Raw genomic sequence first — 14310 nt, 5'->3', positions numbered from 1 at the left:
TCTATGACCATTTTGTCTCGTAACCAGTTGGTCTAATATCGATTTGATTTTCATTCATTTTTCACAATTCAACACATAGTCCAATTAGACCAAATGGTATATGGACTAAATGGCTATTGGACCAACTGGTTGATAGACGGAATGGCATTAGACTAAATGAAAGTAGACCATGTGGTGAGTGGACGAACTGATGGTCGACCAAATGATAGTAGTAGACAAGTTGGCAATTGCACAAATTTGGCATTAGACGAATTGGAAATAAACCGTTTTATCATAGCTCTATGGTTTTATGGTACGGTAGTAAAGGTTGATGGTGTACGTACAGTATTATGAAAAGCACAAATAAGGAAATGCATAATATTTATTAAAATAACAAAACATAAACCATACTCAAGATTCATTTTTTTTCACGTTTCTCTTTATTACATCCCCTCACCACAAGTGAATTATACATTTAAACATTGTACATATACACACAATCACAAGAAACACACAAATATACAGACAGAATTTCACTTCCCTGTCAAAGAACATGGTAATGATAATAATTATGATTTATCAAATATAGACATTGGTATACTATACAGTACTGATCATCAACATAGGTGTATCTCACGCTAGATTCAATAAGTAAATCGCACTTGTGTCCCATTTTTCATTTTAAGGCATATTTTCTTTTTTTTTTTTTTTGTTTTCTTTACTGTTGAACTATCTGATTAATCGAAGCAGATTTACAGTCAAAGTAATGCAAAAGGAGGTCAATTTGAATAGCGAAACCACCTTGATATTGGTTTGAATTAATTAATCAGAAAAAAACAAAAACATCCATAATGCTTCAAATTTCTTTTAATATTCAATGCAGAATGAAAAAAAAGGCAATTTTAAATTTGGAATATTTTAGTTGCACAGAATGGTGACAGATTCCATGCAGATCATGGTGTGTTTAAAAAAATCCTTTTCCATTCAGTATAGAAAAATTCAAAAATTTCCTTTATTTTTCTTCCATTTTTTTTGGGGGGGGAGCTGCAAAAGTCTCAAACATGGGTCATCTCATATTGCAACCCATACTTTAGACTCAACCTTGTTTTTTTCTAATTGATTCAAAGAGTATAAACTACATATATAATTGGATATTCATTTTTTCATTCTGTAATACCCGGGACTGTCATCTCCTCGGGATTACTCGTTCTACATGCTAAAAAATAAATGTGCATTGTCACAAGATAATGTGACTTTCTCGTCAAAAAAAATTGACTTGAATTTTCTGGAAACAAAACGTATCTTGTTAATGTACCAGGAACTAATGATATGAAAAAAATAGATCTCCTAGCTTTCCTCCTGTACATGTACACAGGAATATATTAAAACTTTATAGTCTCGCTTTGAACAAGTCAAGCAGCTAAATTCCATTTACTGTGAAAACACACATTTTTGTAAACAATTATATATTTCATATATACATATTTTCTACATTGATTTTTTTATTTACATTGTTTTTACACTCAAATTCACAAAAGAACATATTTGTTGTTCATTGCATATTTATAGTTATGTAATCATTGCAGAAATGTCTATTGGACATTTTGCATATATACATGTACATCGTGACAAGGTGGTCATATACATGTACATGTACATCTATACCTGTCCGTATGACCATTGACACTTCTCATCTTGTCAATTTTTCATTTTATCATCTATCATCACACTACACAAGTATATAACCCATCTCTGAAATTGCAACTACCAAATGTGACAAAAATCATGAACTTGTCTTTTGGCATACAACCACATACTTGAAAGGGGTAGTTCACCCTCACAAAAGTTTATTGTAAAAATAGCAGACAAAAATACTGAAGTATTGCCGAAGGTTTGAGGAAAGCCCATCAAAGGATAAAAAAGTTTTTAGAATTTGAATTATTTGATTTGTGACATCACATGCGAGTAGATTTCCTACAATGTACATATCGTATGGTTAAGAAAAATTAATGAAATGTCATTTTCTCAGAAAATGAAAAAAGTTTTACTGTACCTTTATCAATAGACAAATCATTTCACTCCCCTTTCAAAAAAAAATGTGATGGGGGCAGCAGCTCGTTTATGACGTCACAAATCAAAAACTTAAAATTCTATAAGAAAAATAAACAACTTTCTTATGGATCTTCCTCAAACCTTTACCAATATTTTTTTCATAAAATTCTTTTCTGCTATTTTTACAACAAACTCTTCTACAGGGTGATCTTCCCCTTTAAGCAAAATACCAGAAGCAGAAACACAGCTTTTTGGGGGGAAGGTTCGATGTTTGCGATTTTAGGATACGAGTATGAATAGAGTAGATCTCATGATTTTTCACAGCATTTCATAACAATGATGTAGTAGTAAAATATGGAATTTCAATATTTACATGTGTAAAAAAAAAATTACTTATACACTGCATTGGCCACTTACAATGATCCAAATGGGAATGCGATTTAAAGACTCATAATAAACACTAGGATTATATTCCATATTAAAGTAGTGCCAATGGAATCAACATCAAATTATCTCATTTTGGCAATTTCTATAAAGGTAATTTTACAAACAACTATTTTTCTGTATTTTGGAAATTTCAGTATTATCTGGCAGTTTGAAAATTGGAGTGGATTTTATTTTACATAGATATGTGCAAAAGGAGACATTCCTTGTGCATTACATGTATCACAATCAATCCGTATTTTATATTGAGAGTGATTTTCCCCTCACCTGGGTCGGGTGCAGCACGAAATGGGTAAGTTTCTTGCAGCACCAAAACACGCCATGGCAGGGACTTGAAGCCAGAACCCACTGTTTGAAAGAGGAGAGTCAGAACCACTAGACCACAACATCTCTATTAAAACCATGTTCATTTCTTGTGAAAAAAAAGAAAAATCATAATTCTCTTCTTGATAAATGTGATGCACCATATCCTTTTACAAATAGAATGAAAATTGTCGAACGTGCGTGTAAATATTTGCAATGGTTGTGGTTTTATGCAATCAAACATTTCCATAATAGTCCAAGATCTTTAGAAAAAAATTCACATTAATAGCTCTACACGATATTGGTTTTCTTACATTCTTACACGTACTTTGTTTCGAAATGGGGGAAAAATCCAAACTGAAATGACCTTGGTTGATACATTCATGATGCAAATGTTTAATTTTTCTTGTTTACTGTGGTTTGGTATACGGTACGCTTATTTTTTAAAGCTCTGATGTTCTGTTTATAAGGGCCCAGCCCCGAATTAAGGGACTTAATAACTTTTCTTGGATACTCTGGTTTGGTATGCCCTAGTAGACTTGTAGTAAGATCAGGGCCCTGTTGTACATAGAGTTACGATTGATCCGATCAATCGTAACTCTATGGAAATCCATCAGTGTCATAATTTTTTCTACAAAAAATTTGCACAATGTCCTTTTTATGCAAAGAGAAGCACAGTGAATTTTCAAGAAAACAATGAATGCATGAATAAACATCATAGCTAGAAAATATTTTGAACATGCATAATAGATGTTAACGTTGCTGGCCGTCTATAGTTGCGAGTGATCGGATCAATCGTAAGTCTTTGTACAACAGGGCCCTAATGTTCAATGATTTCATACTTTTATTAAAATTAATAAAAGAAATGAACAAAATTACTGTCTGTATCGTGGCACTGCCTGAACCTCAAAAGAATGTCAAATTACATTTTCCAAACTTCGTACATGTACCAGTGTTTACAGAAAGCAGATAAGTGAAAAATTACATCAAAGGAATGGTACGTGTAGGCCTAAGGATTTTGTATAAAACAAGTATATAATCTTGTCTAATTATATTACACACACAAATGATATATGTTTATACTTGTATCATTTAAGATCAATATATTGATCCTTTATTGATCATTATTGACCTTTTACAGACATTACCTTTACGAATCATTATTTACAATTAAAATGCACCTTTAACATAAATTGAAAAGCTATCTGGCACTCAATGGCTTTAAAATAAAAAAAAATTAAGAAAAAGAGGGATTCTCAAAGATCAAGTCCACCCAAGCAAAAATGTTGATTTGAATAAAAAGAGAAAAATCAAACAAGCATAGTACATGTAACAATGGAAATTTCCTAAAAATCAGATGTAAAATAAGAAAGTTCTAACATTTTAAAGATTTGTATATTTCACATAACAGTTACATGCACATCTTACACAAGTTTGTAGTCAGTATACAAATGAGGGAATTAATGACATGTATATCTAGCTTGAAGACTATAGAGTGTCTATGAGGCCGTTCTCATTACGCTTTCTAAAACTAGTTTACTGGAAGCCGATTCAGGAAACCAGTTTGGAAGGTCGCTTTGTTAGCGTTCCCACTTGATCACACGAAAGTGGTTTTCAAAGTCACTTCAAGTAAAGCGCTCTTGTTGCTATGGAAACGCTTGCAGTGGGGTGACACGTTTCGCGCGAAATTCGAAACCGCAGCATGGTCATTCTACACCTGTTGTGTGGAGTAGCGCGCTCAAAATGTGCGAAGATCGCTTCCCGAAGAACGGTTGTGTCCTCACTTACGCTAAAACCAGTTTAACGAGGCAAAGCGATCTCGAAAACTACATCGCGAAGTGGTTTTCCAAACTGGTTTAGAAGATCGCTTCCAAGACCGCTTCGACCGTTCTCACTAAGCGTTAAACTAGTTTCCACTAAACTAGTTTCCAGTAAACTAGTTTTAGGAACGTAGTGAGAACAGCCTCTATATGTAAGTGTGAGACTTTACCTGTGAGTGAATCAACATGTAGTCTCACTCCTTCAGACTCCACATCATGATTTAAGAAACAACAACAAACTATAAAGGTCTGTGCTATTTCTTTTGTATTGTAAAATATGGAATATTGCATTTTTACCTTATTATAATTTGAAATAACTTTTGATTTTTCCCTGAACGAGTGGAATAATCATTGTTGTAACACATTGCAATTCAAAAGAGGCTCCTTTATATTGTAAAAACATAGAGACATGCTGAGTTGTATTATACAAAAATGCTTTTTAAATTTTCTAAAGTCATACACTGTACTGTATACTGTACTATTATCTAAAATCTTGTAATCTAATAAATTATGTGGTCTACATGTATGTCTTTTGTTTAACCTAAACCAAATGTAAAATATACAAATACCTTTAGTATGAATCTATAACTATTTGGCACTCAAGCTATTGGAAATTATGTCTGGGAACTACACAAATAAGGTTTCTACAACATTAAAGCATGAGAAATGTGTCAAATAAAGAAAAGGAATATTAAGCATTTATCAAATATCATTCTGGACATGAGATGAACTTTGATGCATCCTTGTACAGTGCATCCCAGAAAAATGAAACCGAGATTTAGCAATGATTTATCATATTGTAACTTAATCATAAATAAAATAGACAAATGACCTCCCAATGTAAAGCTTAGAATCTCCTCTTTCATCTGTTATTGCAAAATAGATTATATCTCATTCACGCATGAGTGAGCAAAAACAATTAGAAAAACGAATGCCAAAAACTCATTTGGCGGGGGGTGTCTGAATTTCAAAAAGAAATTCACATGACTAAAAAGTTCAATATCTGCTCTTTTCTTTGATACCTTAATCACAGAAAATGATCAAGAAGTAAAAGTTATGATCCCTCGAAACAATGCTTGTATCTTTATAATTTCATTAAAGGACAAGTCCACCCCAACAAAAAGTTTATTTGAAAAAAAAGGAGAAAAATCCAACAATACACAGATAGGACATTTTAAAGTTTCGCTTAATTTCACAAAATAGTTATATGCACATCCTGGTCGGTATGAAAATTGGCAGACTGATGACGTCACCCACTCACTATTTCTTTTGTATTTTATTATATGAAATATGAAATATTATAATTTTCTCCTCCTTGTCAAGTGAAACAAAGTTTTAGTTCTCCCTGAACATGTGGAATTACCATTATTTTAATAGTTTAAGGTTAAATTAAGTTGGTCCTTATTGTCATATCTGTAAAAATTGAAATAATGTATTATTCATAAAAAACAAAAGAAATAGTGAGTGATGGACATCATTGATTCTCTCATTTGCATATCGCTGAGTTGTGCATTTAACTGTTTTGTGAAAAATAAGCGAAACATGAAAATGTCAAAACTTTCTTATTTTACATCTGATTTCGATGAAATTTGCAGCGTATATGTTTGATTTTTCTCTATCGATTCAATTCAACAATTTTCTGGGGTGGACTTGACCTTTAAATAAATGTGTTTTCCACCGGTTTCCCACAGAAGCTATCACACGGTAACAAAAGACTTAATGCATGGCTGATCGTCAACAAAACGGAGTGTCGAGTGAGTTTGAATGCTAGCTTGTAAAACCTCATTTTATGAAATTATTGAAATTCAAGCCTTTTTTCAAATAACCAGAACTTTGTTATTTTTTGACCATTTTTTGTAATTGAGGTATCAAATTAAAGAGCAGATATTGAACTTTTTAAAAAGGTGGTTTTCTTTTTAAAACCCAGATACGGCCTGCCAAGTGACTTTTTGGTATCCCCTTTTCAAATTATTGTTGTTGTTGCTCACTCATGTGTGAATGAGAAATAATCTAAGTAATTTCAGATGAAAGAGGAGATTCTAAGCTTTAAAATGGTAGGTAATTTGTCTATTGTATTTGTGATTAAGTTATGATAAATCAATGATATATCTCGCTTTCATTTTTTTGTGGGACGCACTGTACATGTACTCCACTTTTTTCCCCTTCCTTTAATTCCTTCACTATTGTTTCATGATAATTAACAGAAAAAGATCTGGAATCTACAATTGCCACATAGGATTCCCATGGCAGTGCTTTCATAATGATACAGTAGGCTAGAAGCTTGACGATACTTCTAATTCCTTCACACAAGGTTTTGCTCTACAATTATTCTTTCATCATGAGTAATTATCACTGTCTCAGCATTCCAACATCCAAAAACTATGAATATTGACAATAAAGTTTCCAAGGCAAATGCAAATGTAGGGAACTGTTTCATTATGTAAAATGCCATACACATACAATGAAAGAGCAATACATACTGTACATGTACATTCATAAACAGGGGTAAACATTATTATGGGGGGGGCAAACAGTAAAAATCACAACATTTTTCTAAACTTTTTCCCCAAAAAATCATCAAATTACATATAGCTGGAAAACTCCTCAGGCTTAATTATCATAGCAATGGTCAATCCATGAACTAAAACATTTCCTGTTTCTCCAACCATATTCTACTGTACATGTATACCAGTGCTAGGTTTATCAAATTAAGGCAGTTTTTATCACATTTATAATACTGTTCCTGATGGCCGTATTGAGAAATTCTCCCTTTCTCTCAATTTTCCGTTAACTTTTGCTGTTGTATGGTTGAAAATGGAGAACAGACTTGGGTCAAACCCTGAATAATGGGAAATCTATCGATGCAACCCTTTTATAGTCTTTACTCGTGTCTTAAGTTGGTTATTATTAAAGGGATGCTCCAGACTGAAAAATCATTTGATTTGAACAGATAAAGAAAAATCAGACAACCAAAATACAGAAAGTTTGATCAAAATCGGACAAGGAATAAAAAAGTTATGACATCATAAAGATTAGCATTATTCCAGTGAAATTGTCCTGCGCATGTCTTCATGAATATTCATTGAAAAACTGATAATGTTGGTTTATTCAAATTTTTAATCAGATATTCATTGCTACAACTAATATTTTATCAAAAGGGAGAGATATCATTCACACTTGTATGAAAAAAATTAAATAATTATGATTTCATATAATAACATAAAAAAAGGGAAAGTGGGTATGTGACATCATCAGCCAACCTAATGAATATTCATGCCGATGTGCATATATCAGTTTTCACAGAATACTGCTTAACTTTATAATCCAAGTTAACTCTGTTATTTTTTTATCCGTTTTTGATGTAATTTTCAGCATTTTGCTCAGTGAATTTTAGTCAATTTTTTTAGATACAAATACTTTCAGCATGGAGCATCCCTTTAAAAGAATATTTACAAAATATCAAACATTGAAAAAAGACATATTTATTCACCAGAAAAATACTAGCGGCGTAAAATATTGAACCCTAAACTTGTAATTCCAGCAAAAGCCTTAAATGTATATCACTGTACCATAGGCTGACATTTCACAATCGTAACTATATTTTCATCTTTATCTTCAGTAATTGAAAAGAAATCGTAAATTTTAATGAAAATAATGGCTCTAGCCAGTAGTGTACCAAGGAAAAAAAAAGTTCTTCAACCACAAATAAAGGTTTTCGTGCAGAAAAAAATTGACAAGTAAAAAAAAAAGAGGTCTTCACCTTCTCATCAAGGGGGGCAGGTATAGGTCACTTGCATGGGTTGTGACTTGTCAGGGGGGGGAAGTCTCCCCCCCCCTAGGTACGATAGTGCCTTTAGCACCATATATTTGCAATACTCTCACCATGATCTCCTCCCCCACCCCACCACACACCCTTCTCTATCTCTCTCTCTTTAATAATAAAAATCCCTTTAAAAGCTGCTTTATAAACAGCTGCACTACTTCATGTTTCGATGCAAGTATTTAGATGGCAAATAAAAAAATAACATTTTTTGCTATAAACCAAATAGGTACATGTACATGTAGTTGAAACTACAAATGTGGTAATATATTAGGATAGCTTTTAACAAATGAAGGATTAAAACATGTACAGTACTATACTGTGCATTTTTTAAGATTATTTTTATATATACATTCTTAATTAAAATATACAAGCTTGATTTTTAACTCATTACTTCAATAACTGAGTTGTAAGATAAGCATTTGAAATGCAAGCACGAGTCTAAAAAATTTCCATGAAACACATACAAATTAGAGGAAACCTAAGATACAAATACTGGTTTTGAACATTACAAGGATTTAAAAAATCCTTGTTTTAACACTTGCTCAACTGTAAAGGCATGTTTAGTACCTAGATCCAATAAAAACACACTAAAGGTGAACATTAATGAATACAAAAGCAAGGCCTGTATAAATAAAGGTTTGTGATCGATTGCGATATTCCAAGAATGATTCTGATTGGTCGACAATGAGTCTGATCGACACAATGTACACATGTCATGCAATCAGACTAGGATTTTCAAGTTTGTAATCAATCTCTACGTTCCTATAACAGAGCCCAAGACAAGGCTTTTTTCAGAGTTCATTTCTTCATACAAGCAAGCTGATCCAGACATCATAATAATGGATAAGTATAAACAGATCACTAGTAATGACTGCTGGGTTTTCTCATCCCAGTAGGCTGTGCACACCAACTGTCGGTAAAGCGTCTGCCTGTCGAACCAAAGGTTGGAGGACAGGTTCAAGTCCACCCCTGGCAATTGACTGAAGCCTACGTTGTGTGTAAACGTCTCTCCCCTGTTCCATAAATGCAGGCTATGTTACAGTGGAAACACTCCGTCCCTCAGATAGGAAGTTAACTGAAGGCCCCATGTCGAGGAGAGTCACCATCTTTGCTTGTTAAGAAGCCACTGCACTATTCGAATAAAAGAGAAAAATCCTGGTGTAGTGGTCCAGCTGCACTCCGCCCAATCAGTTAGAATCGGGCGAAGAGACCTGCGGGTCATAGTGATTCAGTTTGCTTTTCACCTCCCAGGCACAGGTGACCACAAACAAATAATAGAAATAGAAATATAGCAACCTGGATGACATGTAATTTGAGTGTCAGTCATTCCAATGCACACGTAGGTCCAGGCTCCCATGCCCCATCTTGACATGTCTATCAAAATCGCCCAAGGAATGGAACGGGACGATGTCCTCGAGCAAGTACTAGGGCTAGAATAGGCATGATGAAACCAGTTGAGACTGCAGGGAGAATCAGATGAAGCGCCACATTTTGGTCCACACCTCCTATATCAAAGCCACGCACTGCCGCTGACTTGGAGACTTGCAGCGCGAAAAGCCACATCTCGCACTCTTCCTAGGCCAAACTTGTGTCGTACCCCAAGAAAAAGAAGCTCGACACAAAAATATCCATGACAGAACCACTGCTCAGCTTCGATATTCAAGAGTTCAGGAATTCAATGCATGATAGATAATCAAATACCTACTTTCCTTTCTTGCTTTTGAACTTGTTGAAGAACTTGGATTGGGTCTCCTTCTTCTCTGGGTTGGCCGGTTTGTGTTGGGGTTGTGGGGTGTGGAACTCTTGTTGAATGACGGGTTCGGATTTGGAGAGGTGCTGGTGGTTGCACCTAATTGGGGCGACACCAGCCCCGCCCACTGCCCCGCCCACTCCCCCCTCAGATGGAGCTGAGGAATGCACGTTGGATGGATTCTTATTACTCCGGCTGAGAAGCTGAAGAATGTAGTCCCGCTCCTGCGACTGGCCGCTCATCAGAGCGTCGGGGAGCTGATGGATCGCGTTCACATCGTACACTGGAATGAAGCGACGATTGGACCCTTTCGTTTTGAATTCCTTTTGCATTGCATCGAAGAGTTTCCTAACAAAAGAAAAATAATGATATAAGACGTGAGATCAGGTCATGTCATTATAAAATGAGAATAATAAATACACTTGCTTATAAAGTGTTTAATACTTTATCAAAACAAAAGTCTCTCAGTGCTCTACAGTAATACAGCATAATTCCCCTGGCTTAAAGCAGAGCAGCTGCTATACGTCTGACTTCAGGAATAAATTCCTAACAGGTACCCATAAGCCTCACCTGGGCTGAGTGCGGCAAATTTCTTGCTGAAGGAAAACGCACAATGGCTTGGAATCAAACCAATGTCCTAATACCAAAGTCTTTTACAGCGCGGTGGCATTTCAAGGAATAAATTCCTGCCAGGTACCCATTTCCTTCAGAAAGGAATTCATCCACAGTGTGCTGCACTCAACCCAGGTGAGGTAAAAGGGTACGGCATGAAGTAATTCCTCAAAAAGCTGTGTGCACGAAAAGGTAGCCTAGCTGAGCCAAGTAATAATAATAGCAGGGCCCGCTGGGAGAACAGTTTTCGGAACTGAAGTGGCTACCCTGGGTAAAAATACCGTTATTATTATTATTACCTCACCTGGGTCGAGTGCTAAACAATGTGGATAAATTTCTTGCCGAAGGAAATTACGCCATGGCTGGGATTCTATATCCTCACTGCACTCATAAAAATAATATATACTATTTGTGAAGTCATTAACGTAATTTTTTATTACCATGGCACATTTTTCTGATCTGTGTGAAGACCAAATAACAATTTTGGCTATTTACAGACAGCCTTTCCCAGCGGCCTATTGTTGGCTTTGGAGTGTCAGGTCAAATATTATATAAATGTACAAAGTTTGAGAAAGTATAGTGGAAATGATTTATCCCAGGTTGGTTCGGCAATTACTATTTTACCCGAGGCGTGAAGCCCCATTGGAAAATAGTATATTTTGCCAGACCAACCGAGGATGAATACATGTACTTTCGAAAGAAACGAGCGGTATACTTCTTTTATACCCCTTCCATATTACAGTTTGAACAAGAAATATTGGTAATCTAGTCCTAAATGACCCATCTCCATGATCTGGACAAAATCTAGACAGACTTGGCTCTGATTTATGCAAAATTGGCTTCTAATTCTATTCTAGCCGGTTCCTACTGCGCACGGCTACCAGCGGCTCCCAAAGCATTACTCAGGCTGGTTTGGTGTTGCGCAGCAGCTGTACTGAGATCGATCTTCTATAAAATACCGTAATTCCACTTCCAGTTGTGATCTATCCCAACTTAACTAAAATCAAGCAGCCCGAATCTTTCCATGATCGAATGATGGCCATCATTAATTTTCTTTCCAGCATACAGATTCAATATAAACAAGCAAGACCCGATTTCACATTGACATTTAGATATTGGAGAGTTTGTGATTCAGCTGGCATTGTATGTTTACCTGTACTGATTGCAATGCACTCAGAAAAAATTTAAAAATCAGAAAAATTCTGCTAAAATCTAAAAAGTTGGCAGGTATGGAAAACTTGCAAGTTCGCAAGCTGCAATTTTCTCAAAGATTCTTACCCGTTAGTATTTCCACGCTGTTGGAATTCCCTCTTGTAGTGGTCTGTGTAAATCACCAACACGTAATCAACCTACAAGTATGCACACAAACACAAACAAATACTATGTATCAATACCTCTTCTTGTCAACTGCTTCTGTTTTACCCAGAAAGATATTTTTTTAATGTGACACTCAATCATCACCATGAAAGTCTACATGTGGGACTACAATATGTGGGAGAATGTAGTCCGACATGTATACTTTCATGGAGTTGACCGAGTAAAAAATAATCAAACGATCACTGATCTTTTCCAGATGATATTGCGTACTTGTAACACCAAAAAAAAAACCTTTCAGGGTCAAGAAAGAGGTAAATATCCTTACTTTTTTTACAGTTTCAACTATAAAAATCAAAACAATTTCAAGGAAATATTGGAAACAGTGCAAAATATGAAATTTCAGCAACTTTGGGTGAGAATTTTTTCCCTGAATCATTTACTGTAAACGCTCTAAAACATTTTTTTTTCAAACGTAATGACTCGGGCCTCGTGTGGTCAAGCATGACTGGTCAAAATTTTGAATAATAATAAAAAATATTACTACTTCTACTGCATGTACTACTACTAACACTACTATTACTACTACTACTACCACTACTATTACTACTACTACTACCACTACTTCTACTGCTACTACGACTACTACCACTACTATTACTACTACTACTACTATTACTAATACTACTACTACTTCCACTACTTCTACTGCTGCTCCTACTACTTTTAGTACTATTTACCAGTACTTTTTCTACTACTACTGCTGATACGGCTGCTGCTGCTGCTACTACTACTACTACTACTACTACTACTACTACTACTACTACTACTACTTCTGCTACTACTATTACATGTACTACTATTGTTACTACTACTACTACTACTACTTCTACTCACACTACTCCTACTACAACTAATACTGCTGCTCACTACAGTCCGACCTCTCTTATCTGGCCTCCCCTTATCCAGATCTCTCTATTATCCGGACACACAATTGCCGAGATTTTTTTTTTTCAATTCAATCTAGTACGTGAGGAAATGAGATTTCAATCTAAACTCAATCCTATACGCAAACTCATTTTGAATATTTTCCAATATTGTAATCTACATACAACAACGTTATTTTTCATAAAAATATCTCTCCCAAATCACTGAAAGAATTTAGGCATGAAAATTTTCCAGTAAATCCAGGCACAGCGCAAACATTTCATTACGTTCTCTTTTTGTTTCCCCCCCCCAAAAAAAATGTCTCGCTAGCTAAAACTATGCCTCAATACAGACAGCGCCATCTATCATGTTTGAGCCTACAGTCAGTATAACAATGGCTAACATTGCGAAGCTGAGATATCCGCTGCAATGATCTAATTGTAAAACTTTGGTTCATCGAGTCATTCTCTTTCTTTCAAGGTATGCTTGATGTACTGTATACCTCAACCATTTTAGCAGGTAAATTATAAAATCCAACAGTTTTAGCCATCGATCGATTTCATTTTGGTAAAAATACTGCCTATAATTTGCACTGACACTGCAGTGAATACTGTCTGTACGGGCGCCCACTACAATGGATAACGTCGTGTAGCTCCCGCCATTGGGAAGCTGAGGCAGCAGCTGCGTGTATTTAATATTGGGTCTCCCAGATCCGGATAAATCCCTTACCCGGATTGGAGCGGGTCCCAACGTGTCGGATAAGAGAGGTCGGACTGTACTTTTACTACAATTTCTACTGAGCACTGCCACTCCTACTACTGCTGCTGCTGCTGCTGCTACTTCTACTGCTGCTACTCCTACTACTACTATTATTTCTACTACTACTACTACTACTACTAAATGTACTATTACTAATACTACTCCTACAACTACTACTGCTGCTACTTCTACTACTACCTTTACTACATGTATTTCTACTGAGCACTGCTACTCCTACTACTGCGGCTGCTGCTACTTCTACTGCTGCTACACGTACTCCTGCTACTACTACATGTACTTCTGTATTACCGAGGCTACTACTACTATTGTACCACTAATGATGATAATGACAATAATAATAAGAATCTATTGCCAACTTACAGTGCGAAAGGTGGGAAGAATTTCCTCTGGAAACAGGCTGTTCAGCATCCATGTTTGATGCCCTTTCTTTTCTAGTATCTTACACAACTTCCTTGACCACATTTTGTCTTGCTCGTTCACCGATGACACTATCAAATACCGCTTCA

The 14310-nt window shown here is 35.5% G+C and overlaps 1 protein-coding gene across 1 annotated transcript in view; it reads right to left on the bottom strand.

Moving 5' to 3' along the window:
* Positions 1–8429: 8429 nt before the first annotated feature.
* The window catches only part of LOC121421402, a 22832-nt gene continuing 16951 nt past the window's right edge, over positions 8430–14310 (bottom strand). Inside the window, exons 6-8 of the mRNA XM_041616103.1 lie at positions 14165–14310; positions 12062–12132; positions 8430–10519 (exon numbers count right to left, since the gene is read on the bottom strand). Coding sequence (XP_041472037.1) covers positions 10123–10519; positions 12062–12132; positions 14165–14310 — 614 coding nt within the window. The 3' untranslated portion in view covers positions 8430–10122. The remainder of the gene's footprint in view (positions 10520–12061; positions 12133–14164) is intronic.

Source organism: Lytechinus variegatus, chromosome 9 (genome assembly GCF_018143015.1).
Source record: "Lytechinus variegatus isolate NC3 chromosome 9, Lvar_3.0, whole genome shotgun sequence".
Classification (NCBI taxonomy): Eukaryota; Metazoa; Echinodermata; class Echinoidea; order Temnopleuroida; family Toxopneustidae; genus Lytechinus; species Lytechinus variegatus.
Note: the sequence above shows the minus strand (reverse complement) of the source record. Positions and strands in the feature narration are given on the sequence as shown.